This window comes from Gorilla gorilla, chromosome 9 (assembly GCF_029281585.2).
Source record: "Gorilla gorilla gorilla isolate KB3781 chromosome 9, NHGRI_mGorGor1-v2.1_pri, whole genome shotgun sequence".
NCBI classification, from domain to species: Eukaryota; Metazoa; Chordata; class Mammalia; order Primates; family Hominidae; genus Gorilla; species Gorilla gorilla.
Genome location: NC_073233.2, coordinates 9,032,952 through 9,058,189, shown reverse-complemented (window position 1 = coordinate 9,058,189; position 25,238 = coordinate 9,032,952). Strand labels below are relative to the sequence as shown.

The window sequence follows — 25,238 nt, the reverse complement described above, 5'->3', positions numbered from 1 at the left end:
CCCCAGAATGAGGCTCAGCCCTGGGGTCGCCCTAGGCCCACCGTCTGGGCCGGCGCGGGCTCCACTGATTGCCCAGCTCTCTTTCCTGCCACGTGACAGAACCAAGAATGGACCAGGACCCAGGAGATCCTCAGGGAGAGGAAGGGTCCCCTCACCCCACAGAGCCAGGGGCTAGGGCAGCCTGAGCCCGTCTGAGTGCAGCCCTCGGGAAGGAGTCTGGTGGCTCCGCCTTGACCGGGTCCTTGATCTGCCTGGGTTTTTCATTTCTGACTTTCTGTCTTCATTTGCCCCCAGCTCAGAGGAAGGTGAGCACACCATCAGCCTGGCAGGCCAGGGTCACCGGCACCAGGCTGGGGTGGAGCATCCAGGCTGGGCTCAAGCTTGGGCTTGCTCTGAGATCCTGGGCCCCGTTCAGGTACCCTTGCGCCCGGGCACCCACCGGCCCCCAGGGCCTCAGCGCATCTCAAGCTGTCCTAGTGTGGGCTGCTCTGCTCCCTCCGTCCTGCCCCCAACCTGGGCCCCACACCCCTAACCCGGGCCACCCACCTGGCGGTGGATGAAGACCACAGAGCCCAGGAGCCTCCAGGTGCCTCCCTGGCGGTCGACGTGTAGCATCCTCAGGATCTGCAGGAAGCGGATGCCCCTGCGAAGGAGATGGTGTGGGGCTGAGGGAGCCAGGCTGGGCTCAGGTGTTCACGCCGGGCCTAGGGCTGGCCGAAGGCATGGGTGTCCCTGCCCCTGCCCCTGCCAGGCATCCACTCTGGGTGGGGAGGCTGGGTATATGTCCACCCCGACAGGGGCCTGGGAATCTCCCTCTCAGGCACAGCCCCCCAGAGCCTGCTCTGAATCTGCCCACACAGGGCTGAGCTGGGGGTCGGCCAGGTACCTCCAGATTCCCTCAGTCCCCAGACTGCCTTCTGGGGGAGCTCCGCGGGTCACCCCAGTTTGCAGATGGGCAGGCTGTGTGCCCAGATGGTCAGGTTACCACCCAAGTCCTGGAAGCTCAGAGGCGCTGGTGCTGGGCCAGAGCCTAGGGCTGCCTGAGGCATCTTGGGTCGGAGCCGTGCCCTCCACACTTGCCTGCACCCACCCTGCTCCACCCATCCCAGCACATGGCTCAGTGCCCCCGGGGGCAGTGGGCACCAAGGCACCTTGCATCTGAGCAAGGTGGATGGGGCGTGAGACCACCCACGGCTCAGGATGGGTGCTCGGGGTGGGGCGGCATGGCATGGAGAGCTTGTGGCACAGACGCACCTGATGGCTGATGTGGCAAACACCTGCCCCTTGGAGCCCACGCAGAGGACCACCATGGAGGCCACGACCACGATGAGGTCTGTGGAGTGCAGGAGAGGGGGAGCTTGTCGTGATCGCCATAGCCAGGGCCCCGGGGAAGAGCATACACCCTGCTCTCGTCTGGGGAAGGGGCTTGCTGGTCAGACGGGTCAAGCCCTGATGACCGGGGACATGGAGACACCTCGGATAGGGAGGCAGGCAGCATCTAAACGGAGAGACCCAACCTCTGTCCTGGCCATGTGGAGCCCCCGGCCTAGGCTGGGCCCTGTGCTGAGCCCTGCAAGTGGCCAGAAAGGGCAGGGCCTCAGGCCTGGACCATGGTTCTCAGGCCGCCGAGGGTGACTGGCCCACCATGAAGCTATGCTGGGGTGTGAGGCTCATGGGAGTCTGTGAGGGACCAACCCCCTACCCCCAGCACCATGATCAGCGTCTGAGTGCAGAGGCTGCTGAGGGCTGCCAGTGCTCCTGTGCTGGGTCCTGGGCAGTCACCCCCTGCTGGCCTTGGGGTTCCCCAGTCTTTAGGGGACTCCATCTGGTAGGGGTCATGAGGTGGGGGTCCTTCCTGGTCTGGAAACCTGGGCGTGACCTCCACAGGGCAGGCATGACTCACCGATGATGGAAATGGGCTTCCGGGCAAAGCGCAGCCGCCCCCAGAGGCCCACGTACTTGCTGCGGCAGCCGGCGGACCAGAGGCGGACCACGTACTCCGTCCCGAAGAACACCACCAGCACGATCTCCTGCAGGGACAGAGTGGGGCACTCAATGCAGGCAGGCTCGGCCTTGAGTGGCTTCAGACCCTGCAACCTGTTTGAACCCAGCCAAGCCGGAGCCTCTGCTGAAGGACACCCTGAGAACAGCAGGCCCGGGTCCTGGCCTGCTGGGGATGGTGATGCCTGCGCACAGAGGCCCTGGAGGGCTGAGCAGCTTCAGCTCATGTCCACAGGCAGTGGAGCCCAGGTGAGGCTGTAGCTCTCAGGCCAGGCCCACCCAGGCCAGAGGAGGCCCCACACCAGGAACCCCAGCCTAGGTCAGAGGGGGCCCCACATCAGGAACCCCAGCTTGGGCCAGAGGGCGTCCCACGCCAGGAACCCTAGCCTGGGTCAGAGGGGGTCCCATGCCAGGAACCCCAGCCTGGGTCAGACGGGGTCCCACGCCAGGAACCCCAGGTGCCCTCCGTGATAAGCACTTTCCCACCAGATCCAGCCCTGGAAAGCCTCACAGCTGGCCTTTAAGCCTGGTGTACCTGGGGTAGGGGCAGCCTCTGGATCACTTTGCCCTTACAGGGAGTCACCTGGCCCCTCCACACCCCAACACCTCCTCAACTCCACCGACACCAGAGGGCGGAGGTTCCTGGAGGAGTGGGAAGAAGACCCTTGGAGCTGGATCCCACCCCCAGGCACAGAAGTGGAAAGCTGGGCCTCAGTTTCCTCAGCTGTAAAGTGTGGATGCAGCAGGGCCAGGCTCCGTGGGCTTGGTGGGGACTTATTGCCAAAATGCAGCTTTCATGTGAAGTGCAGCCCATTGTGACACTTAAAGTGCAGCGGCCACCTGCAGGCTGGAGCCCAGCGCCCAGGCAGCCGGGGTGTACGGGAGGCCCTTGGGGAAGGTGTGTGGGGCTGGAAGATGAAACCAGCCCCCACGTGTGAGAGGCGCTAGCCACACAAAGCCACAAAGCCACAGGCATACGGCGTCTCAGGCCCACTTCCGGTGGACTCCTGCCTGTCCTCCCTCAGAAGCTGGGCCCTGGAGGGGACTTCTGCTCCCACTGGGTGACAGTGGCTGGCCTTGCTCCCATGCCACACCCCCACCAGGGAGTCCACTATGAGCAGTCAGCTGGACACTGCCATCGCTGGCTCCCAAATGTTATTAATTAGGATGGAATGATACACCATACGGCATGTGTTTGGGACAAGCCCAGTGGATAAGGGGAGACACGCTGGGAGCTTAGTTGCTTTCCTTTTGCAAAAATGTTTTTGGCTCATGACATGAAATCCTTCAGGGGTGTGGGGGGGTGTGCGGTCAGGTGCATACTGGAGATGGCAGGGGTGTAAGGTAAAGAAAGGGTGTGGGCCAGGTGCAGGGGCTCACGCTTGTAATCCCAGCACTCTGGGAGGCCAAGGCAGGCAGATCATGAGGTCAGGAGTTCAAGACCAGCCTGATCAACATGGTGAAACCCTGTCTCCACTAAAAATACAAAAATTAGCCTGGCATGGTGGCACATGCCCTGTAATCCCAGCTACTCAGGAGGCTGAGGCAGGAGAATCGCTCGAACTCGAGAGGCAGAGGTTGCAGTGAGCTGAGATCACACCACTGTACTCCAGCCTGGGTGACAGAGCGAGACTCCATCTCAAAAAACAAAAACAAAAGGTATGGACACCTGCAGGCTCTGGGGCTTCATGGGGGGGGGGGGATGTGGGTCCCACCTCTGTCCTCAGCTCCTGGGGACCAGGGTTCTAGGCTGAGGTCCGGCTGAGCTCCTTAGAGAAGAGGCTACCTTGGTCTTATCCACCCCCATTTCCCAGGCCCCAGAACAGGACCTGCTCCAGTCAGTGCTCAACATGGACATGCTGAATGAACGAATGAAGGAACAAATAAATGACTATTCCAATGAGCCGGCCTAGGGCTCTCTGGTAGCAGGAGCTCTGTCTCGTCGGTCTTTGCTTCTGAGAACCTGCCCGTTAGGGAGACCGGGCCTGGACACCATAACACCCGCCTTTGTTTGGTCATCATGAAAAAGGCCACAGAAACACAGAGCTCCAAGTCCCCGGAGCTGAGACAGGGTGCCCATGACGGCACAGAGGCCGGCTCACCCGACTATTGGTGGCCTTGATGGGGAGGCATAGCGGCTCCCAGCCCAGCTCTGCTGACCCATCCACCACCCAGCAGACTGGCCCTTAGCAGGGTTTTTCTTGTTTTGATGCACTTTATTTATTTATTTATTTATTTATTTATTTATTTATGAGACAGAGTCTTGCTCTGTCGCCCAGGCTGGAGTGCAGTGGCATGATCTCGGCTCACTGCAACCTCTGCCTCCCAGGTTCAGGCAATTCTCCTGCCTCAGCCTCCTGAGTAGCTGGGACTACAGGCGCATGCCACCACGCCTGGCTAATTTTTTGTATTTTTTTTAGTAGAGATGGGGTTTTGCCATGTTGGCCAGGCTGGTCTGGAACTCCTGACCTTAGGTGATCTGCCTGCTTCAGCCTCCCAAAGTGCTGGGATTATAAGCGTGAGCCACCGTGCCTGACCTTGTTTTGATGCACTTTAAAAATTACTTAAATACCTTCTCCAGGCATGTCCTAGGCAGGTCTGAAATGATAGGTGTGTCTTATGTTATACCTTGAAATAGATAAGTAACTATTAGGGATTGCTGTGGATAGCTGCGTGTCTTTCTAAAGTTATTTTGACCTAACACTCAGGGAACCTGTTTAGGGGCTGGCCTTATAAGATGGCAGGACTCCTGCCTGTGGGACAAGGTGGCAGGAATAACTAAAAACAACACTGATCCCCAAATCCAGCTGGATGTGGGAAGGCAGTGCAAGGCTGCGTGGCTGGGGAGGCCCCGCTTGTCAGGTTAATTAGGCTGGTGCTGCTAGCAGGCCAGGAAAGAGCCAAGGAAAAGTCCCCTCACCATCTCTAGGCTGGAAACAGCAAGATGGAATGTTTGCTCAGAGATAAAACTATCTCCACCACCATCAGCCTCAAACGCTCTCCTGGGCTGTGTGGGACAACACCCAGGGCCAAGGCCAGAGCAAGACCCCAGGGAGCTCACACTCAGCTGGGGACAGGGAGGAGGGCTGGTCCCCCACGCCATGCCATGGCCCACCCCTGATTCACGGGACCACATCCCCAGTCTAAAGCAGGCTCACAGAATGGCAGGCCTGCCTCCCCCTGGTTCCAGCAGTCCAGACCCCAGGTGGGTGATGCCCCAGCCACCCTCCTAACCCTGGGTTCATCTGTATTTGCAGACTTGGTCCTAAGTTCCAAAGGTGAACTAAAGGGGCCTCAAGCTCCTCCCCAGAACCTGCACACATTTGGTACTTCTCCCTTGCCCGCCTTGCTCAAGCAGCTGCCATAGCTCCTGCTGTCCACACTGAGGGTGACAGTCTAGGGCTGTCCCTGAGGCCTCCTTCCTGGGGGCTCACCGCCCAGTCTCCCCCAGAGCCTCCCATGGGCCCCAGGTGTCCCCCATTCCCTGGGGCACCCCTGCCTCCTCAGGACCCTGTGTCTGGAGTGCTCTCTCCCTCCCCCACTCCACCCCCTAGGTTACCCCACCCTTCTCAGGCCAGCTCAGCACCCCCATCACCCCCAACCGCTCTGAGAGCCCCATCCACCACAGGTACAGAACCAGGGTACTTCCTGACTCCCCCACTGATAACAAGGCCAGCCCCAGGGCCTTCTCTGAGGGGCACCCAGGATCATCCAGCCCCACAAAGCGCCTCTCACAAGATCTATGTGGCGCCTGCAAGCCCCCCGGGGTCAAGGATGCAATGGTCCGGGACGCTGATGGAGTGCGGCCCTGAGCTCTGCCCCATAGATACGAGAAGAAGAGCCGTCCTTGGTCTCCACTGAGACCACAAACAGACCAAAGGGACAAAGAGGCCCCTCCTACCCTGGTCACTCTCCTTCAGACTAAGGCAAGGCCGCCTCCTGGCTGCGGATGGCTTCATGGACAAAAGGGCCTCAGAGCTGGGCACCGAGACGTGCACAGAGCAAACACAGACCCACATAATAGGGGTGGTGGCCTCTGTTCACATTTTACAGAGGAGGAAAGCCAGGCTCAACTAGGTCAGGTCACCCGCAGCTTAGGGGAGGGAAGGCTGGCGTCCATGGCAGAGAGAGCCCCGCCCCGGGACAAGGTACAGGTGTCCTCAGGTGTGGGAGAGGACACTGGCAGGTGAGGCCAGGCCTGCCATGGAGGGCTGACCACTCTCATGCACAGACGTGACCTGGGTATGGCGGTGGTTCTGGAAGTGATCCTGTTGCTGCCGGACAAGTGGATGCAGGCCAAAGGCTGGAGGACCCTTGGCAAAGGGGACCCAGACATGAGATAAGGACACCAGGCTGCAAAAGTGGCCCTGGGAGAGAGAGGGTAACCAAGAGAGACTCCAGAGCCTCCAGCCCTGCCAGGGGACAGGGAGGTGTCTCAGCCCTGTGGGGTGAGGTGGGGAAGACAGGCCTGGGCCTCACAGAGCCGTCAGCACCACCAGCCGCCCTGCCTTGGTGGTCATCTAGTGGGCAGCCGGGAAGCTGGAGAGCTGGGTCTGGCCTGGAGGGAGGGTGTGGGTGTCAGACGGCCCCAAGGTGGGTGCAGGCACAAGAGCCACCAGGACCACAGCACCCTCCTTCCTCCAGACCCAGTGAAGGGCCTGGGACAAAGACGTTCATGGTCAGGAAGCCAAACCCCGTGGGTTCTGCCCCTCCCTGAGACACCTTCGCAGAAACAACAGAAAAGACATGTGAAGTGGGAAGAAACGCCTCGGAGCCTTGGCTGATGCCACTGCACTCCACATCAGACCCACACGTTCGACTGTGTGCTTTTCTAGCAAGGCCTAAAAGCAATGGGTTTCTGGGTCCCTGCCCCCCAAAACAAGATAGGCCACGGGTCTTTCCCCTGGCCACAATTCAGCCCATCCCACACTGCACCCCCAGCTCTGTTCTACCATGAGTGTGAATCCATGTCCATCCTGGGGCGTGTTATAAGTTGGCTCTCAGGTGTATTATTTGTGTGCTTTAAAATTATTTTAAAAACCAAAGTTCCTAACAACTCAATTTTTAAAAAATAGGCAAAGGGCTTGGACAGTCATTTCTGTGAAGAAGATACACAGATGGCCAAGAGGCACACGGAGAGGTGCCCAGTGTCACTAATCATCAGGGAAATGCAAATCAAGACCACAACAAGATGCCACCTCTCATCCATTAGGGTGGCTGCCACCCCAAAGAGAGTGGCAAGTGCTCCCGAGGATCCGGAGAAGTTGGGACCTTGTGTGCCGCTGGGGGATGTAGAATGCTGCAGCTCCTTTACAGCATCAAATGACCAGCCGCTCGATTTTGCTGTGAACCTAAAACTGCTCTAACAAATAGTCTATTTAAATAACATGCCAGAAAAAAAATAGAATTACTGTACGACCCAGCAATTCCACTTTGGAGTCTGTCCCCGGTCTCTTTAAAGGAGATCCACACACACCCATGTCCACAGCAGCACCATTCACAACAGCCAAAAAGTGGAACCAGCCCAGTGTCCCTCAGTGCACCGACGGAGACAGAAGATGTGGTCCCTCCATACCATGGAATAGGATTTGGCCTTAAAAAGGAAGAGGATTCTCACACAGGCTGCAACATGGAGGAACCTTGAAGACATTACTCTCAGTGAAATGAGCCAGTTACACAAGGACAAATACTATCTGCTTCCACTCATGTGAGGTCGCTACAGTCGTCAGATTCACAGAGGTAGAAAGTAGATGGTGGGTGCCAGGGGCTGGGGAAGGGGGAGTAGGGAGTGAGTGTTTAATGGGGACAGACTTTCATCAGTTTTGCAAGATGAAAAAAGCTCCGGAGCTGGATGGTGGCGAAGGTCGCAAGGAACTGTGATCTTAAAAAGGGTTAAGATGGTAAAACATATTTCCATTTTATTTTATTTTGAGATAGAGTCTTGCTCTGTCACCCAGGCAGGAGTGCAGTGGCACCATCTCGGCTCACTGCAACCTCTGCCTCCCGGGTTCAAGTGATTCTCCTGCCTCAGCCTCCTGAGTAGCTGGATTAGAGGCACGCACCACCACACCCAGCTAATCTTTTTGTATTATTAGTAGAGACGAGGTTTCACCATGTTGGCCAGGCTGGTCTCAAACTCCTGACCTCAGGTGATCCGCCCGCCTCAGCCTTCCAAAGTGCTGGGATTGCAGGCATGAGTCACCGCGCCTGGCCTTATATTTCACCATAATGTTTAAAAAGAACATGTTTGTCAGGAAGTAGGAGAAGGGCAATGGGGATGGTTTTCCTTTTGAGGTGATGAAAAAGCTCTGGAACCGGAGACAGGTGTTGGCTGCACCGTCTTGTGAACGTACTAAATGCCACCAAATTGCACGCTGTGAAATGGCTGAAATGGCTGAAATGGTGACTTTTACGTTATGTGTGTTCTCTGATACTGAAATGAGTGCCTTGAGGGGCCTTGGCCCGTGGCGGTTGCTCACCTGGGCTCCCGCGGGTCAGGTCTCCAAAAGGATTCTGTGGGCCTTCAGGGCCACCCAGCGGCCCCGAGTATCTGCCACACTCCAGCTGTGGTCATCTGCAGCTGTCCTTGAGCCTTTAGTTCTTAATCTTCACTGACTATTGTTAGTTCAGCATTAAACGAAATAGCTAAGCACAAGCCATTTGTCAATTGCAAAATGGCACGCAGACCTTGAGCCCCCTCAGGATGAAGACAGAAAACAAATAGCAGGCAGTGCAAAGGGCCCTGGGTGGAAAAACACAGGCAAGCTGTAAAACTCCCCTAATCTTGTTTCATCAGAACGCTGACAAGACTTAAGTTGAATGGAGCTCAGTGCCATCCTTCACGGGGGGCCCTGGATGCCAACGGGACACCCTAAGGCACAGTCACTGCCACTGACGGCTTCACTATTGGTACTGAAATCTTGTCATTAGGCAGACAGACCCTGGGACCCTCAACCTCAACCCAGGGGAGATCAGTGCGCGGTGCGGAAGGAAAATGGAAGCTCAAGGTAGCTCAAGGTCACACAGGAGGAGACACACGGCCCCGCAGGCCGGCCCCATGCTGGTATCCGGTGTTGTGGGGTTACAGCGGCATAAACAGGAGACCTGCCCAAAGCCGGAGGGCCAGCAAGGGTTTAGCAAAGCAGGTGCTTATCTGGGATTTTTAGTCTCCGAGTGAACAGAGGGGGGAAAGGTCGCACTTTGGCTCAAACGTGTTGCAACCGGCCGTGGAACCGGTGTTCTCCGAGAAGGCTGAAGGTCGACCTGGCCATCTTATCTATTGTTTTGCTTTTATCAGCCGGCGAATCTCCAACATAGCGAAGATTTTCTGGGGTTCAATGTGTTTTGAAGTTCCATGCTGCTGGAACCACGTAATTTAGGACCCTAGAGAAGGTCCCTGTGTCAATCAATCACGTGGGAAAGATCACAGGGCAGCCTGAAATAACTGGTTCTGACCAGCTGCGCTCACATCCTGTCTTTCGGGATGAAATATATAGATTTTTTTGCAAAACATAAAGGAAGCCTCGCAGACCCTTATCGCGAGGACTTTAGTGTCTCTGATATTACTCTTCTATTATCTCTTTTGTCTATTTTGGTGTCTCTGATGTTACTGCTCTACAGTATCTTTAAAGGAAAATTAATTTTAAAGACGGCGGAAGATGAAGATTAAATACGAAGGATCAGAGCTGAGCTTTGTGGAAGGGGCCAGGGTCAAGGATGCAGAAACACAGCCGGCCTCCCTGGCGCCCCCATAGACTTAGGCCTGGGGACCTTCCACTGGAGCCAGGAATCCACCCACCCCTGAAAAGCCTGAGATCTGTACCCACACTTTTTAGGAGACAATGAGGCCTCATCAGGCCAAGATGGGGCCTGGAGACTCTGAAGAGGGGTGGACACAGGGGTTAGGCTGAGGGTGCTGTGGGGACCTGGGATTAGGGTCTCACCCCCTCCCATAGCGAGGAAGCCAGAGGGCTGGGCCTGTGCTGAGCCAGGCGCTTCCCTGTGGGGGCAGTGGTCCCCACAGCATACAGCCTGGCTGGCGGGCTTTGGAGCCAGCTGTTCCAACTCCACACCGGCCCGGCCCTGATAAGCCACAGAGAGAGCCAGCCTCAGCTCCGGGGAGGGTCAGCTGGCCGGAGGGCAATGCAGGCACTCAGGCGGCTCAAAGCGCCCTTTGTCCCAGGGCCTGCCTGTGGCCAGCTGCTCCCAGCCGCCAGCCTGTGCTGAGCGCTTGTGGGCCCCCAGTGACGTGCTGGGCACAGCTGGGGCCCTCATCCACACTCACCCCCACCCTCACCCCCACCCCCCGGGGAGCACCAGTCCCCGCCCGGCGCAAGGTAGCCTGGCCTGGGGCAGGCGCCACAGTGCAGCCGGCCAGGCCCAGGTGAGATGCACCATCCACTGGGCTGAGGGTGGCACAGTCGGGGTCCGGCTGCCCTGTCCTGGCCTTACTGCTGGGGACATGACCCTGCCCTGCCACAGTCCCTCCCCTGCCAAGTGTCCCCTTAGTGCGGGCACCACTGGGGTGCCACGCTGAGCCAGCCTTAGTCGGGCTGCTTCTGCTCCTTCTGCTCCTTCTGCATCCTTCTGCTCGGCTGCTTCCCCAGGCCCCATGGAACGTGCAGCCCGCGACCTTGAGTGGGGCCCTCTGTGTCCCTCCTGAGGCCCTGGCCACCCAAGGCCCTGCCCGCCCAAGGTAGCCTGGAACAGGCCCACCTCCTCGGAGGGGAGGGCTTCTGGGCCCCTGCACAGCTAGCTCCAGGCAGCCAGGGGTGGCACTGGGAGTATGGTGGGGGGACCTGCTACCTTGGCCAGGCCCCCTGAGAGCCCCCTGTCCCACACATTAGCAAGAGAAAGGATCGCTAAGCAGGAGGATGGGCACAGGGCAGGAGCAGGCTGGTGTGAGGACACTGGTGGCATCCCAGGCCCAGGCGGGGGACCCAGACGAGCAGCTCAGCCTCTCCGTGCTCAGCATCCACACCTGTAAAACAGGGCACCAGCAGTGCCCACCTCCTAGGAATGTGGGGAGGGCGAAATGACAACAGTGGCCTGGGCCTGTGGAAACGGCATGGGAATAGTGGAGCAGGAAGGTGGTGTCCCATGTGCTCAAGAGGGAAGCGACCTCATCCTCGGGGGGCAGGGTCCTGAGTACAGGTGGGGTACAGACTCTCATGCTGCACACAGCACAGAAGAGCCCCGCTGACCTGATGCCCCGTCCCGCGCTGGCCCAGCTGCCTGGGGCCCTCCACGTCACCTGGCCTTCCTGGATGTGGAAGTTCCTATCTGTCCACAGCTCCAGCCTGGGAGTTCCTATCTGTCCTGCAGGGCACCGCTCAGCCTCACTCTCCCTGCGGTGAAGCCCTCCCCCATCCACTGCTGCCTCTGCTGGGATCCCTCCTTTCCTCCACGTCTGTCCTCATCCCACCCAGAGCGCCCTAAAGTCAGGGGCCCGCCTTCTCCACCTGCAAGCTCAGTGCTGAGACCAGCTCACTACCCACCTTGCGCCCAAAATCCTGCTGAGAAACTTCAGGCAGGGGACAGGTGTGTCTCCCTCCCAGGCACCTGCCTTGTGGGTGCTGTACTTGGGGTGTGGAAGGGGAGGCTGAGGGGCCCGTAAAGACCTGAAGACCCCCACTCTGGACATCATCCCCCATGTTTGGGATGTTACTGTCTCCCCCAGGATGGACGTCACCCCCCCGCCCCCCCAGAAGGAACATCACCTTCCCCCGTCCCCCAAGGATGAACATAAGCCGCCCCCAGGATGGACGTCACCCCCCTGTCCCCCCAGGATTGACATCAACTCCCCCCCCAGGATGGATGTCAATCACCCCCCCATCCCCACAGGATGGACATCACCCCCCCCGTCCCCCCAGGATGGACGTCACCCCCCAGTCCCCCCAGGATGGATGTCACCCCCCAGTCCCCCCAGGATGGACGTCACCCCCCAGTCCCCCCAGGATGGACGTCACCCCCCAGTCCCCCCAGGATGGACGTCACCCCCCCAGTCCCCCCAGGATGGATGTCACCCCCTAGTCCCCCCAGGGTGGACGTCCCCCACCGTCCCCCCAGGATGGACGTCACCCCTCAGTCCCCCCAGGATGGATGTCTACCCCCAGTCCCAGGATGGACGCCACCCCCCAGTCCCAGGATGGATGCCACCCCCCCAGTCCCCCCAAGATGGATGTCACCCCCCCATTCCCCCAGGATGGACATCACCCCCCCCCGTTCCCCCAGGATGGACGTCACCGCCCCCACTCCCCCAGGATGGAGGATGGACGTCACCCCCCCATACCCCGAGGATGGACATCACCCCCCCGTTCCCCCAGGATGGACGTCACCCCCCATCCCCCCAGGATGGAGGATGGACGTCACCCCCCCATCCCCCAAGGATGGACATCACGCCTCCGTCCCCCCAGGATGGATGTCACCCCTCCTCAGGATGGACATCACCCCCCTCATTCCCCTGGGCTGGACATCTCCCCACCATGTCTGAGATGCTAACCCCCTCCTGACTGGATGTCACGGCCCCCCATGGCTGAGATGCTGCTATTTGTCCCCAGGCTGGCGGTACCCCCTCCCCCGCGTTTGGGACGCTGCCTCTCCCCACAGGGCACCTCTGGAGCTCCTCCTGGTCTGGCTGCCCCTCCCTGAAGTCACTGGAACACTCTGGGGGTCCTGGCCCTGCAGGAAGACACACCCAGGAAACCAGCGGAAGCCACACACCAGGCCCCACCCTGACTTCCCATGGGACCCCAGAGACAGAGAGGGAGGAAGGAGCCCCTGCCCAGGAAGCAGGCAGCAGAGCCCTAGCCACAGGCCTTCCCACAGCCGGCGGCCATCTCTGACCTTCAGAGCTGCAATCGGCCAGCTGCTCTGTGTGCTTGTCTCCCCGTTAATGATTTCGGGGTGACTCTGGGAGGCACGAGGCCTCTTTCCCTCCAGAACTAGCCCCACCTGCCAGCTGCCCGGACGTGTCTTCTTCCTGGTGAGCAAGAGAGGCAAGGGACTTGCTGGGTCGTCATGGGGACGGCCGTTCCCATCCACCGGGCAGCCGGGCCTTGCAAGTGGGTGACAGCTGTCGTCTGGTCCCCACATCCCGGACACCATCCCGACAGGCGGCATGAGGCCCAGTGTCCCCTGTGGGCTGTCTGGGGAGACTCTCAGGAGGCTAAAACCACAGGAGCTGGCCCTCCCCCTGCCCCGGGCTCTACGTCTAAGTAGCCACAGGGGCACATCCCGGGGTGTCAACAAGATCCAGGGCTTTCCTGATCCTCCCTGCGCCTGCGTCTACCCCTGGCCTAAGGGGAGCCATATTCACACATTTCCCTACGACCCTCCAGGCCCCGGGACTGATTCCATAAGGCCTTGGGTGTCGAATGCATCCTCTCCACGGGCTTCCTGGGAAGCACCTCTGGGAAGACTGCCTGGTAGGCTTTCAGAGAGCAACGAAAGTGCAATATTTTGCTCAAGGGACACTCCTTGAGCAAAACCTCCCTGCAGGCCAAGGCTCAAGTGACCCCTCTTGCTGAGCCGGTGCCTCCAGCCCCGCCTTGCCCCTTGTCCGTAGCTCTGGGACTGCAAACTCTTGACATTTGTCACTCAGGTACCTCACCTGGGTCTGAGCAGGAGGCGCTCAAGGCAGCTGGCCCCCTGTGTGGGTGTAGTGGGGGAGGCTTCTCAGGGTGAAGAGGTTAGCTAAGAAAGTAACTTGGACCACACCCTGGGCCTAGCACATTCTTGGGCCCATTATCATTGGGGCCAAATCTTTCCCAGGACTGCTGGCTTCCGGGCCTTGGCCTCCGCATGAAGGCTGCCCACCCACGGAGGGGAGGAGAGTGGGGCCTCTCAGTAATTTTAATTTCACATGTACTGCCGGTGCCTTACGGAGGCCGACTAGAGTTACACACGTTTCAGGCGGTTTAATGAGGTGCCTCCAGCCCTGGGACCCAGCTCGCTGCACGAGCCGGCGGGGTGGGGGTTCCCGAAGCGCGGCCCACTTCCTCCCCCACCTGGGTGTTCTCAAGGTCAGGAGGCGGACACAGGGCGCAGCAGCCACCTGACACCTGCCTGGGGTGGGAGAGGCAGATGGCGCTAGGCAGAGTGCCCACAGGCTGGCCCATCTAATCTCTGCTCCGAACTGGGCTTATCAGCAGATTCTGATGAAGCAAGAACTATGTGGACCCCCCCGCCTGGAGACCCCCAGCACACTGAATCAACCCATCACCTGGCAAGGGGTGAGAACCCAGGACGCACTGAATAAACACGTATGCTTACACAGTGTGCAAGGCACATACTTCATTACTTTCAGGCAATAGATGAATTTCAATCCACGTGGGGGACAACATTTGCAAACACAGTGAAGCCACCAGCAAGTGATGTGGGCACTGGCATGGAATTTACAAAATAAAAGCATCTACAGTTGGTGCTGGGGGCAGCTGGAGTGATGTGGGGGCTGGGGCAGGCAGCAGGGCCTACGTCTCATAACGCCCTACAGGGCCCGCACTTCCCACATCAATCTCTTCTTTCTGGCTATTTAGGAGAGTGTTGCTTAATTCCCAAATAGGTAAGGTATTTTTCTTCCCCAATCTTTTAATCATTTATTTCTCATGATATTGGGTTTTGATCAGAGAACATGGCCAGTTAAATCTCAATTTTTTGAGGTAGGTTAGATTTGTTTGTAGCCACATGAATGATTGGTTTTGTAAGTGTTCCGCAGACATAAGGGAACAAAACAACTCCATTACTAGGGTTCGAAGTGATAGTGCTGGTTTTAAAGCACAGTCCTATGAAGTTATTTGCCAGTCCTCCCCAACTGAACCTGGGCTCTGTGACACCTGCCTCAAGAGAATACGGCCAGGTGGCTCTGCAGTCCCTGGCACTGCCTGTCTCCTGGACTGTTCATTTCTGAGATGTGAGGAATCCATGAAGCCTTGGAGAAGCCCTCATGAACAGGAGCCTTACCAGCCATGTAGATGCAATGCTGTGGAGGCTCCAGCCCCAGTTGATACTATGCAGAGGGGAGATGAGCCGTCCCACTGAGCCCTGCCAGACTGTAGGCTAGCGAGCTCAGGCATGATGCCTATTTTGAAGGTGCTAGATTTGTGGATGGTTTGTTACATGGCTATAGATAACAAGAACAGGAGTCATTTCAAATTACTGTTAGAATCTGAAATTGCTCATGATTACAACATTTACCTGTCCATGTCCTCACTTATTTTGTGCCCACTAGAACTGTCCTATTCCAAAAGAGGTACATTAAAATCTCCTCCCGTTATCATATTTAACATTCCTGTCCTTGCAGATTTTCAATAGTTTTTCTTTATGTATTTTATGTTGTCTGATGCCTTAAAGATTACAGTCAGGTCTTCTAATAGTGCCTGATCTCATTCACGCTTGTCTTATTTGGGCTTCAGTGTTGATATTCATCCTGATCTCCCTGTTTTTTCTCTCTCTTTTCTTCTTTTAGCTTGCAGTTTCTTGGCATCTCTTTGGCTATTCCTTTATTTTTCAACCACCCATTATTGCTTTGCCTTACTTAATGCTGCTGAGCAATGTATTTGTTAAAAGATAAAAGCCCAGAGCTATGGCAGGGCCTTCTCTGTCTTTCACAGAGGAATTCAGGCCATTTACATTTGGTGTGAAGTTGGATGCATTTGATTTGACTCTTTCTATCTTTATATTTGCTGTTTGACTCTGTTGACTTCTCCCTTTTGCTTTCGGTTATTTAGTTGACCCACATATTATCCATTTTCTGATCCTCACGAAGTTGAGAATTTCACTGAACTCTCATTTCACTGGTTCCTCAAACTCACAGCCAAGTCTGCTACTCTCTAAAGACAGTGTCCACTGTAGTGTGCTCCCTAAGGCTTTCTCCTCGGGAAGATAAGAATTTGCGTGTGACTGCATTTCACCCCTCTCCCTTCACCCCATCAACGGTTCTGTGGGCATAGAAAGCAACCTCCGACATTGTTTTCATAGTTTAGAACAGGGCTTGACAAGCTTTTTCTCTAAAGCCAGATAGTAAATATTTTAGGCTTTGCAGGCCACGCGATTTCTGTTGCAACAACTCCAGCAGACGATTTTGTGCTGTTATAGCACAAAAACAGCCAGAGATGAGATGTTCACAAGCACACGTGGCTGTGTGCTAATCAAATCTTATTTATACAGATCAGCAGCCAGGTTTGTAGGTTATGGTTTGCAGAGCCTTGGATTAAAGAATCCTCTGACAGGTAGGTATTCCTACCGGCTAAACTGTGTCCCCCGCCCCCCAAATTCATATGTTGAGGTCCTATACCCTCCAGCACACCTCAGAGTGTGACCTTGTTTGGAAATAGAGTTGCTACAGATGCTATTAGGTAAGATGAGGTGGTTAGGGTGGGCCCCTATTCCCATACAACTGGTGTTCTTATCAAACGGGAAACCTGGACATGGACTTGTAGGCCGGAGGGGCACCGTGTGGAGGCGGAGGCACGGTCTGGTGCGATGTGTCGACCAGGAACCCTTCCACAGTAGCTGGGGGAGGCCTGGAACACTCCCTCACAGCCTCAGAATGAACCCACCTAGTTGATACCTGGATCTCAGACTCCTGAACAGGCAGGGAGCTGCAGCTGGCACCCAGGGGCTCCAGGTCATCAGCAAGGCCAGGCCAGAGGTCTGTTTTAGGGTCTCTAGAGAGGTCCAGGCCATAGGCCTCAGGGCCTGAAGCTTCCCTCTCCCCAGGCGGGGTCCCTGTGGGCCTACAAGAAAGTGGGCCCTATCTCTCCAAGAGGTCTATCAGCCTACCCCTGCCCCATTCCACCAGAAAACCCAGGCTCTGAAGGCAGAACTCAATGTGCCAGTGGAGGCACTCCAGGCCGACGACCAGAAGAAAAGGCCCAGGGGCAGGAAAATGTGGGCATGTGGGAGGCACTCAGGGCTCTGGACAGTCAAAAAGGCAGGTGGGGCTGCCCGCAAATCAGGCTCTGAACCCTCTGCTGAGCCCCACAGTTTGGGAGCTGCCTCCCAGGAATCATACCCGGGGCCCTGCACACACAGGAGTGGCCCAAGCCGGCTGCCCTGCAATTTGTGGTGGGGGAGCCCATGGCCCGGAGACGCCCACGCCTGGCTGCAGACACCATCAGCCGCCCGGCAGGCAGCTTTACACGTATTTAAAGCAAATCCCCCATCTTCCCCAGGCAGGGCTATTTCCGTCTCCAGGCCAGTTAAGCGAGGGTTTACTTTCAGCCTGGGAACCCCACTGCTGATGGCTGTTAACCCCAAAGACGGTACACCCCTGTGATCACTGTCTTAGCTGGAACTGGGATAGGGGGAAAAGGGGGTAGAGCGGGAGACATTATTTTTATCTGCCAGGAGCCGAAGCTTCTAAAAATGTCTTATTTAAGAATTTCACCAGCACTAGAAGTTCGGCAAACCAAAGAGACCAGGGGCTGAGCACCCTTCTTTTGACTTGGGGAGAGTGCTGAGGAGGCCGCAGGGTTGAACCCTGTTTACTTTAGCAGAGATTGAGGAGCTGCAACCCACACCGGCCCTTCAGGGGCCCGCGCAGTGTTGGGACAGGAAGGCCTGCGGTTATTAAAGGCTGCCCTGTGTACGTGTGTGTGTACACGTGTGTCAGCGCGTGTGTGCACGCGGGCCTGTCTAGTCTGTTTTCTGACTGCTGAGTACCTCACTCTGATTCTGCAGATCTAGAGATTTTAATAACAGGCGGTGAATTTAAACAGTTTTTCCCCCCCTTTCAGGAATGTTTTAAGGGATTGAGAGGAAATTGTGCACGGATTTTGCTGTTTTAAGAGCTAATATGTGAACAACTTCAGAAGGATGTATGTTGTTTTAGGGCTGAAGTTTACACAGTAAACGGGAGAGTCAAAAGCAGACTTGTCGTGAATTTGTAGGGCCTGTCTTCTTAAATTTCATTCCTCTGAGAAGGGACTGCCTCCCTGGGGAGCAAAGCTGGAAGGAAACAGCGAAAGTCTGATCTTTGTCCCCCGTGCCCCTCACCGTGTCCTGTTGCAGAATCCCTGGGGAGGCAGTGCCCAGTGGGATGGCCAGAAGCAGAGACCACCCAGCCCAGGCCCCCTCTCAGGGCACTGAGGAGGGTCCCCCTGCAGATGGCTGCATTCAGAGGTCTGCGAACCCCACAGCCCCTAAGCTGCTCAGGAATGACATGTCAGCACCACATGGTCTTGTTTCCAAATTTGGGCTGGGGCTTCTGCTCCTTGGGGACAAATACTTTCAAAGACATGAACAATCAAAACCTCATCAAGAAGAAATAGACAACCTGCATAGCCCTGTATCTGCTGACTTTCCAATGGCAAACTTCTCCACAAAGAAAACTCCAGGCCCAGATTCCTCCACATGTTCTAGCTATCAAATGTTTAAGGGAGAAATAATTGCAATTCTACACAAACTCTTCCTAAAAATTGAAGGGCAGGAAATATTTCCCAACTCATTCTCTGATGCCAGCGGCATCTGATGCCAAAACCAGACACAACAGCCAACACACGGCAGGCGACGCCCTCGTGAGCGTGGGCGTGGAAGTTCTACACACAACCGAAGTCAGTCACATCCAAAAAGGTGTTTTAAAATGCATCATGACAGCTGGGCATGGTGGCTCACGCTTGTAATCCCAGCACTTTGGAAGGTCAAGGTGGGCAGATCACCTGAGGTCAGGAGTTCAAGACCACCCTGGCCAACATGGTGAAACCCTATCTCTACCTAAAAATACAAAAATTAGCCGGGTGTGGTGGCAAGCGCCTGTAATCCCAGCTACTCGGGAGGCTGAGGCAGGAGAATCACTTGAGCCCGGGAGGCAGAGGCTGCAGTGAGCCGAGATCACGCCATTGCATTCCAGCTTGGGCAAAAAGACCAAGACTCCATCTCAAAAAAATAAAAAATTTAAAAAAGTACAAATACATATAAAATAAATGAATAAATAAATAAAATAAAATAAAATAAAAATTCATCATGACCAAGTGGGCTTTGTGTAAGGGAAGCAAGGTTGCTTTGCTATTTGAAAATCAATCAGTGCGATTCCCCACACTAGCAAATTAAGAAAGAATTTGTGATTGAGATTGTTGCAAATGATATGATTATCTCAATAGAGGCAGAAGGAGCACGTGACAAAAAATCCAACAGCCATTCTTGACGCACTCTCTATTCCCAGCAAACCAGGAAGAGGAGGAACTTCTTGGCCTGATAAATGGCTTCTACTAAAACCCTACTGCTCCCACCACACCTAATGGTGAAAGATTACCTCACTTCACCTTAGGAGTAAGACAAGGATAGCAGCCCTCTCCCCACTGGCAGACAGTGTCAGGTGCATTCAAGTAAAAACAAGAAATAAACAGTATATGGACTGAAAAGGCAAAAATAAGACTGACTTAATTGTGGACAACACAATCATCTCCATAGAAAATCCTAAAGAATCTACAAAAAAACAAAACAAAACAAAAAACCCAAAAACAGATGAACAAGAAACCTTCTCAAACTAATAAGTAACATGAGCAAAGTCACAGGACGCAAGGTTAATATACGAACAAATCAATCGTATTTCTATATCCTAGCAACAAATAATCCAAAAGTGAAACTGAGAAAACAATATCATTTCAGTAGCTTCAAAAACATAAAATACTTAGGAACAAATCTAGCAAGTTTCACACCACTAAAAATTACACAATCCTGATGAGTGGTGTTGAAAAATATCTAAGACACCAGGGAGCGAGACCGTGTTCGTGGATCGGAAAACTCGGTATTACTAAGACGTTCATGAGGCACTGGGGAGCGAGACCGTGTTCGTGGATCGGAAAACTCGGTATTACTAAGACGTGTATGAGACCCAGATTTATCTACATATCCAATGCAATGCCAATCAAAATTCTAGCCAATTTTTTTTGGTAGAAATTGACGAGCTGATTCTAAGATATTCATGAGAATGTGAAGGAGCTGGCAGAGCAGCACACTCTTGAAAATGAACAAAATTGGAGGATTAACAGGACCTGATTTCAAGGCTTAGCGTAAAAGTCACAGTAATCAAGACAGTGCTTTCCTGGCAGAACAGATGACAAAGTCCAGAAATCGAACCCACACACACGGCCAACTGATTTTCATCAAAGGTGCCAAAGTAATTCAATGGGAAAAAAGTCTCTGGGACAACTGGATAACCACATGCAAAAAGATTTAACCTCCATCCATACCTGTCACCATATATAAAATTAAACTCGAAATGAATCACAGATCTAAACAAGAAATGTGAAACTATAAAATTTCTACAGAAAACAGGAGAAAAAACTTTGTAACCTTGGATTAGGCGAATATTTCTTAGACAGAACACAAAGAACATGAACCCTAAAGAAAAAAAAAAAAAGAAGAACCCTGATGAATTGAACTTCATCAAAATTAAAAACTGCTGCTCTTTTGAAAGATCCTGTTAAGAAAATGCAAAGACAAAGCCACGACTGGGAGAAAATATTTGTAAAACAGATCTGGTGAAGGACTCATATCCAGAACATAGACACAACTCTTACAACTCACCTGATTATTCTAAGAAGACAACCTAATTGTTAAAACCAGCAACAAACTGGACAGATCCTCCATCAAAGGAGATATACAAATGGCAAATATGCCCAACACCATTCCTCACTAGGGAAATGCAGATGAAGACCACGATGGAATACGGCTGCAGCCTTTAGGATGGGCAAAGCTTAAAAAGCAGACAATACTAAGTGCTGGTGAGAATCCGTAGGAGCCAGAATGCTCGTATGTTGATGGTAAGAGTGGAAAATGGGCCTACCATTTTGCAAAATGCTTTGGCAGTTTCTTCGAAAGGAAAACAGGCATCTAACACATGGTCCCGCAATCCCACTCGCAGGGATTTACCCCAGAGAAATGAAGACATACGATTACTCAAAAACCTGCACGCATTTACCATTTACCCCAGAGAAATGAAGACATACGATTACTCAAAAACCTGCACGCAATATTCATGGCAGCTTTAATCATAACAGCTGAAAACTGGAGACAGCTCAAACGTCCATCAGCCTGTGAATGGATAAACAAACTGTGGTACATTTTATCCTTTCCAAATAAAAGGAGACAAACTGCTGAATGCAGAGACCATGACACGGATGGACCTCAAATGAATTATGCTAAGTGACAGAAGCCAGGCGCAGAGGCTACACGCTGCAAGATTCCATTCACATGACGTTCTGGAAAAGGCAAAACCATGGGGACAGGAAACACGTCCACGGTTCCCAGGTGCGGGGAGGGGCTAGCCGCCAAGGGGTACCAGGGAGCTTTCGGGTGATGGGAACACCTTGGATCTTGACTTTGGGGGTGGTTACAGGACCATAAATGTTTGCCAGGACTCATCGAACTGGACATCTACAGAGGGGGAGAGTTTTCCTGTATGTAACTTAAACCTCGACAAACCTAAATTTAAAAGAAGAAATTAGAAAATAAGAAAACCTAAGAAATGCATGAGTCAATCAACAATATTTTTTAGTTAATCTATTTAGAGGGGAGAGGCAGCTATGACCCCACCAAGCCCACTGAGCTCAGCACAGCCTCCCCTGCCTCCTGCTACCACCAGAGTCTGGCCTGGGAGCAGCTGTACCCCGTGGATGGAACACGGGGACCCTGTCTCAGTCTGTGCCCCCCTCACTTGGCAGCCTCCCCAGGCACCCCTCGCCTGCCATCTGGGCCCCCGGGGAGCCAGGTGCTAGGTGAAGCCTGGCTCCTGTCCATGCCTTGTACTCGGGACTCCAGCCCTATTTGCGCTCTGGTCCTGGGCTGAGCCTGGTGCTGCCCTGCCCTCCCCGTGAGGCTCCTTCCAGAAGCCCCTGACCCTACATCAGCCGGGACACCATCTCTGTTGGCCCTCAACTCGCCACCCCAGCACCTTTCATTCACCTGCTCAGGGAGGCGCCCCCTCTTCCGGTCACTCAGCTCATGTGTTGGCATTTGTTCCCCTACCCTGCCTGGCACTCTGGCCTAGGCGAGGATGCATGTCAGGCATCAGCTCCCAGGGCGGGCAGTGCCCTTGGCTGCTTTCCAGCTCCGGGGCCCGGGCGTGGAGCTGCCTATGGAGGAACATGGGTGTCTGGGCCACCGCGATGCTCCCAGAACGTGGGCTTCTCCCACCTCCTACCTATGCCTTTTCGTTCAACCCCCAGAGGGGACCCTAGCAGGGGGTGTGAGGGGTGACGGCAAGGATGCAGATGCTGCAGTGTGTTGGAAATCCAGGCGCTGCGCCACGGCTCTGCAACTGCAAAGACCCCCTCACCCCGTGATCAGAAAAGTTCAAACTCCAGGCACACGGCCCAGTCCCGGCAACGGCAAAGAGAGGCGGGGGAGGGATGTGCACTGCCAGCGGGATGTCCATCCAGGCCGGGGCTCGGCGGCTCTGGTTCTCTACAGACAACTCTGAGCACCCCTCATCTGAGCTCCGCAAAGACATACAGGTACATCCACACCCAGACCTGCACATTGGGGTCCAGTTCTGGGGTCCGTCCCTCTCGAGGCCCAAACAGTCCCCTGCACCCTGTCCTCCCCGTCTCTGCGTCTACTGGAGGTGGAGCTGGTTCCCTTCCTGCTCCTCTACGCGGCTTGCGCTGGGTGGCGGGGGCGGTGGGCAAGGAGCGGGAGCCCCCAGATTGAGTGGTGCAGAAGGAAAAGCCAGGGAGGGGTGTCCTGCCCAGGGGTCTCTCCGCCACCCAGGGCCAGCCATGGGGAAGGAGGTGCATAGGGGCCTGGGGTACTCATGACTGGGGGCCATGTGCTGCTGCTCACGTCCACTGCCCCCCAGGCATCCCCACACCAGGCCTGGGGAGCCCAGGGCCACCCACGCAGAACACAAAACGCCTCTTGTTCCCACCCCAGGTGCTTGGGAGGAGGAAGCCCCCCCACCCCCCTACCCCGGGCCTTGCAGAGCAGTCACTGGAAGTGTCCCAGCTGTGCTATGAGCAGGTCACGAGGCTCCACAACAGGACCTGCCCAGGCCGGGACACCCGGTGACACTCCACTCCCTCAGCTTTTGCAGCCCCCGGGGGACCCTCCTCGAGGGCCCCATGTCTTCTGGGTTCCATTGCTTTGAGGTAGAAAATCTGAGGCCTCAAACTGCCCCCAAAGCAGGCAAAGGTCAGAGGTGTGGAGAGAGGATGGCGAGGATGGCCAAGGAGGGTCGCCCCAGGTGCCTGGACCCAGGTTTCTCCCGCGCCCTGGCCCACATGTCTTCCTTCCCCATAGCCTCACCCCAGCATCCTGGCACCAGTGAGCTCCTGGTGGCACTGGCTGGATGCTGTAGCCTGCTGATGGCCACTAGCACGTGCTGGGGACCTAAAGCCACATGGTTGAGTCACCATCATTTGCTCCACAACCCCCTAGCCTGGCTTCTCAGATCTCAGCCTGCCCCCTCTCCACCCAGCCACTCTCCCTTGGGTGGAAGCTGGACGTACTCTAGAACCCACCCTGGAGACAGCCCCTGGGACGAAGAAACCAGGTCGTGTCCGGGCCCCAGCACCTGTCACCGAACATCCTCCAAAGTGAGGACTTTTCAGTCACAGGGGCTCAGGAGGGCTGGGGCGGTGGTAGTCGGGGGACAGTAGGGCCCCTTTATTCCCTCCAGACAGGTCCTCACTTTACCCCAAGGTCGACAATGGCGAACTTCTCCTCAGACACCCACCCACCTGGGCCAAGTCAGGCTGTGTGTCTGTGTGTGTAGGTGCATGGGCATTTGTGCACAGTCTAAGCACTCCCAGGCCACCGCCAGAGCCCAACACCGTGTGTGCACACACGCAAACACACAAACCTGGTGCTATCTGAGATGCAAGAAGAAGATGTCACCTTGAAGTGGGTCACTGTATCCAACAGCCCCACACGCACCTACGAAACCACCTTAAGAAGCTTTTCACTAAGGGCTTGGCGAACTCCTGAGATGTCTTAGCAGAATGTAGCGGTTTGCAGACACGTAAACGTGTCCCCGCACCCCCAGAGCTCAGGACACTCCACCTACACCTACAAGGCTGAGAAAGGGAATATAAACTGCTGCGGAAAAATTATAGTTATACCGGAATTTTTCTTTGTTCGCTATGAAATCTTTCAAATAAGTCAGAATACAGCAACTAACCTGACCGATTATACGCATGGATATTCCCATCCCATGTTCTGCTGTATTTTCTTCTGCCACGCTTGATTCAGACTTTGAGAAACAAAATCCGAGGGAAGCAGCAAAAGACGTTCCCAGCCTACCTCCCTGGACAAAGCCACCATCTTCCCACCTACGTTTCTGTGCTCACACGACTCGTGCAATCAGGACAAACACGCGTGACCCTGGGACCTCGGGTCTGATCTGCCACTGCTTAGTGACCTGCCTGCCGCCATCTTATCCTGGGCCTGGCCTCTACCAGTCAGAGGGGCGGCGTTAAGTCTGAGTCACACCATGCCAGGCCCCAGGCTCCTGTCGTGCAGAGCGAAACCCTAACTCCCCAGAGTCACCCCAAGCCCTCACACGCCAGGTCCTGCCACCTCCCTGACCTCATCCCCCACCGCTCCCTGCTCCCCTGTCTCTGAATGCTACAGGCTCCTCACAGCTCCCTCCACCTGCACCACGCACACGCCCCGTCCAGGTCTTGGCATGTGCCATGCTCTCTGCCAGGAATGCTTGCTCCTGAAACCCCAACATCTGGACCTTCACCTCCATACAGAGACTCGCAGCCCGGCCACTCCACTGAGAACTGCCGCCCCTCCCCTTCCACGCCACTCACCATTTCTTACCCGCGAAGTAGTCAGTAGTCCACCCAAGGTTTTGGGGGTCTGAACTTATGAAAGATGGAAATGGAGTCAGCTTATATTGTTTGTGGTATAGGCACTAAGTGGAAGTTAAGGCAGATTAATAAAAACAGTAAGCCAGACAGTAAAGGGTTAAATGAGAAACCAGGGACCAAGGAAACTTTAAAAGGCATATGTATAAAGGTAACTATTAGGACAAAAATACAGGCCAGGCACGGTGGCTCACGCCTGCGATCCCAGCACTTTGGGAGGCTGAGGCAAGCAGATGACTTGAGGTCAGGAGTTCAAGACCAGCCTGGCCAAAATGGTGAAACGCCGTCTCTACTAATAATACAAAAAAAATTAGCCAGGTGTGGTGGTGCCCACCTATAATCCCAGCTACTTGGGAGGCTGAGGCACGAAAATCACTTAAACCCTGGGAGATGGGGGTTTCAGTGAGCTGAGATCGTGCCACC

The 25,238-nt window shown here is 55.1% G+C and overlaps 1 protein-coding gene across 6 annotated transcripts in view; it reads right to left on the bottom strand.

Moving 5' to 3' along the window:
* The window catches only part of KCNQ1 (potassium voltage-gated channel subfamily Q member 1), a 402,294-nt gene that overhangs the window by 274,483 nt on the left and 102,573 nt on the right, over positions 1-25,238 (bottom strand). For all 6 annotated transcript variants that reach the window (XM_055355159.2, XM_055355158.2, XM_004050446.5 and 3 more), the window contains exons 3-5: positions 1,904-2,030; positions 1,255-1,333; positions 547-643 (exon numbers count right to left, since the gene is read on the bottom strand). In XM_055355159.2, the coding sequence (XP_055211134.1) occupies positions 547-643; positions 1,255-1,333; positions 1,904-2,030 (303 nt within the window). The remainder of the gene's footprint in view (positions 1-546; positions 644-1,254; positions 1,334-1,903; positions 2,031-25,238) is intronic.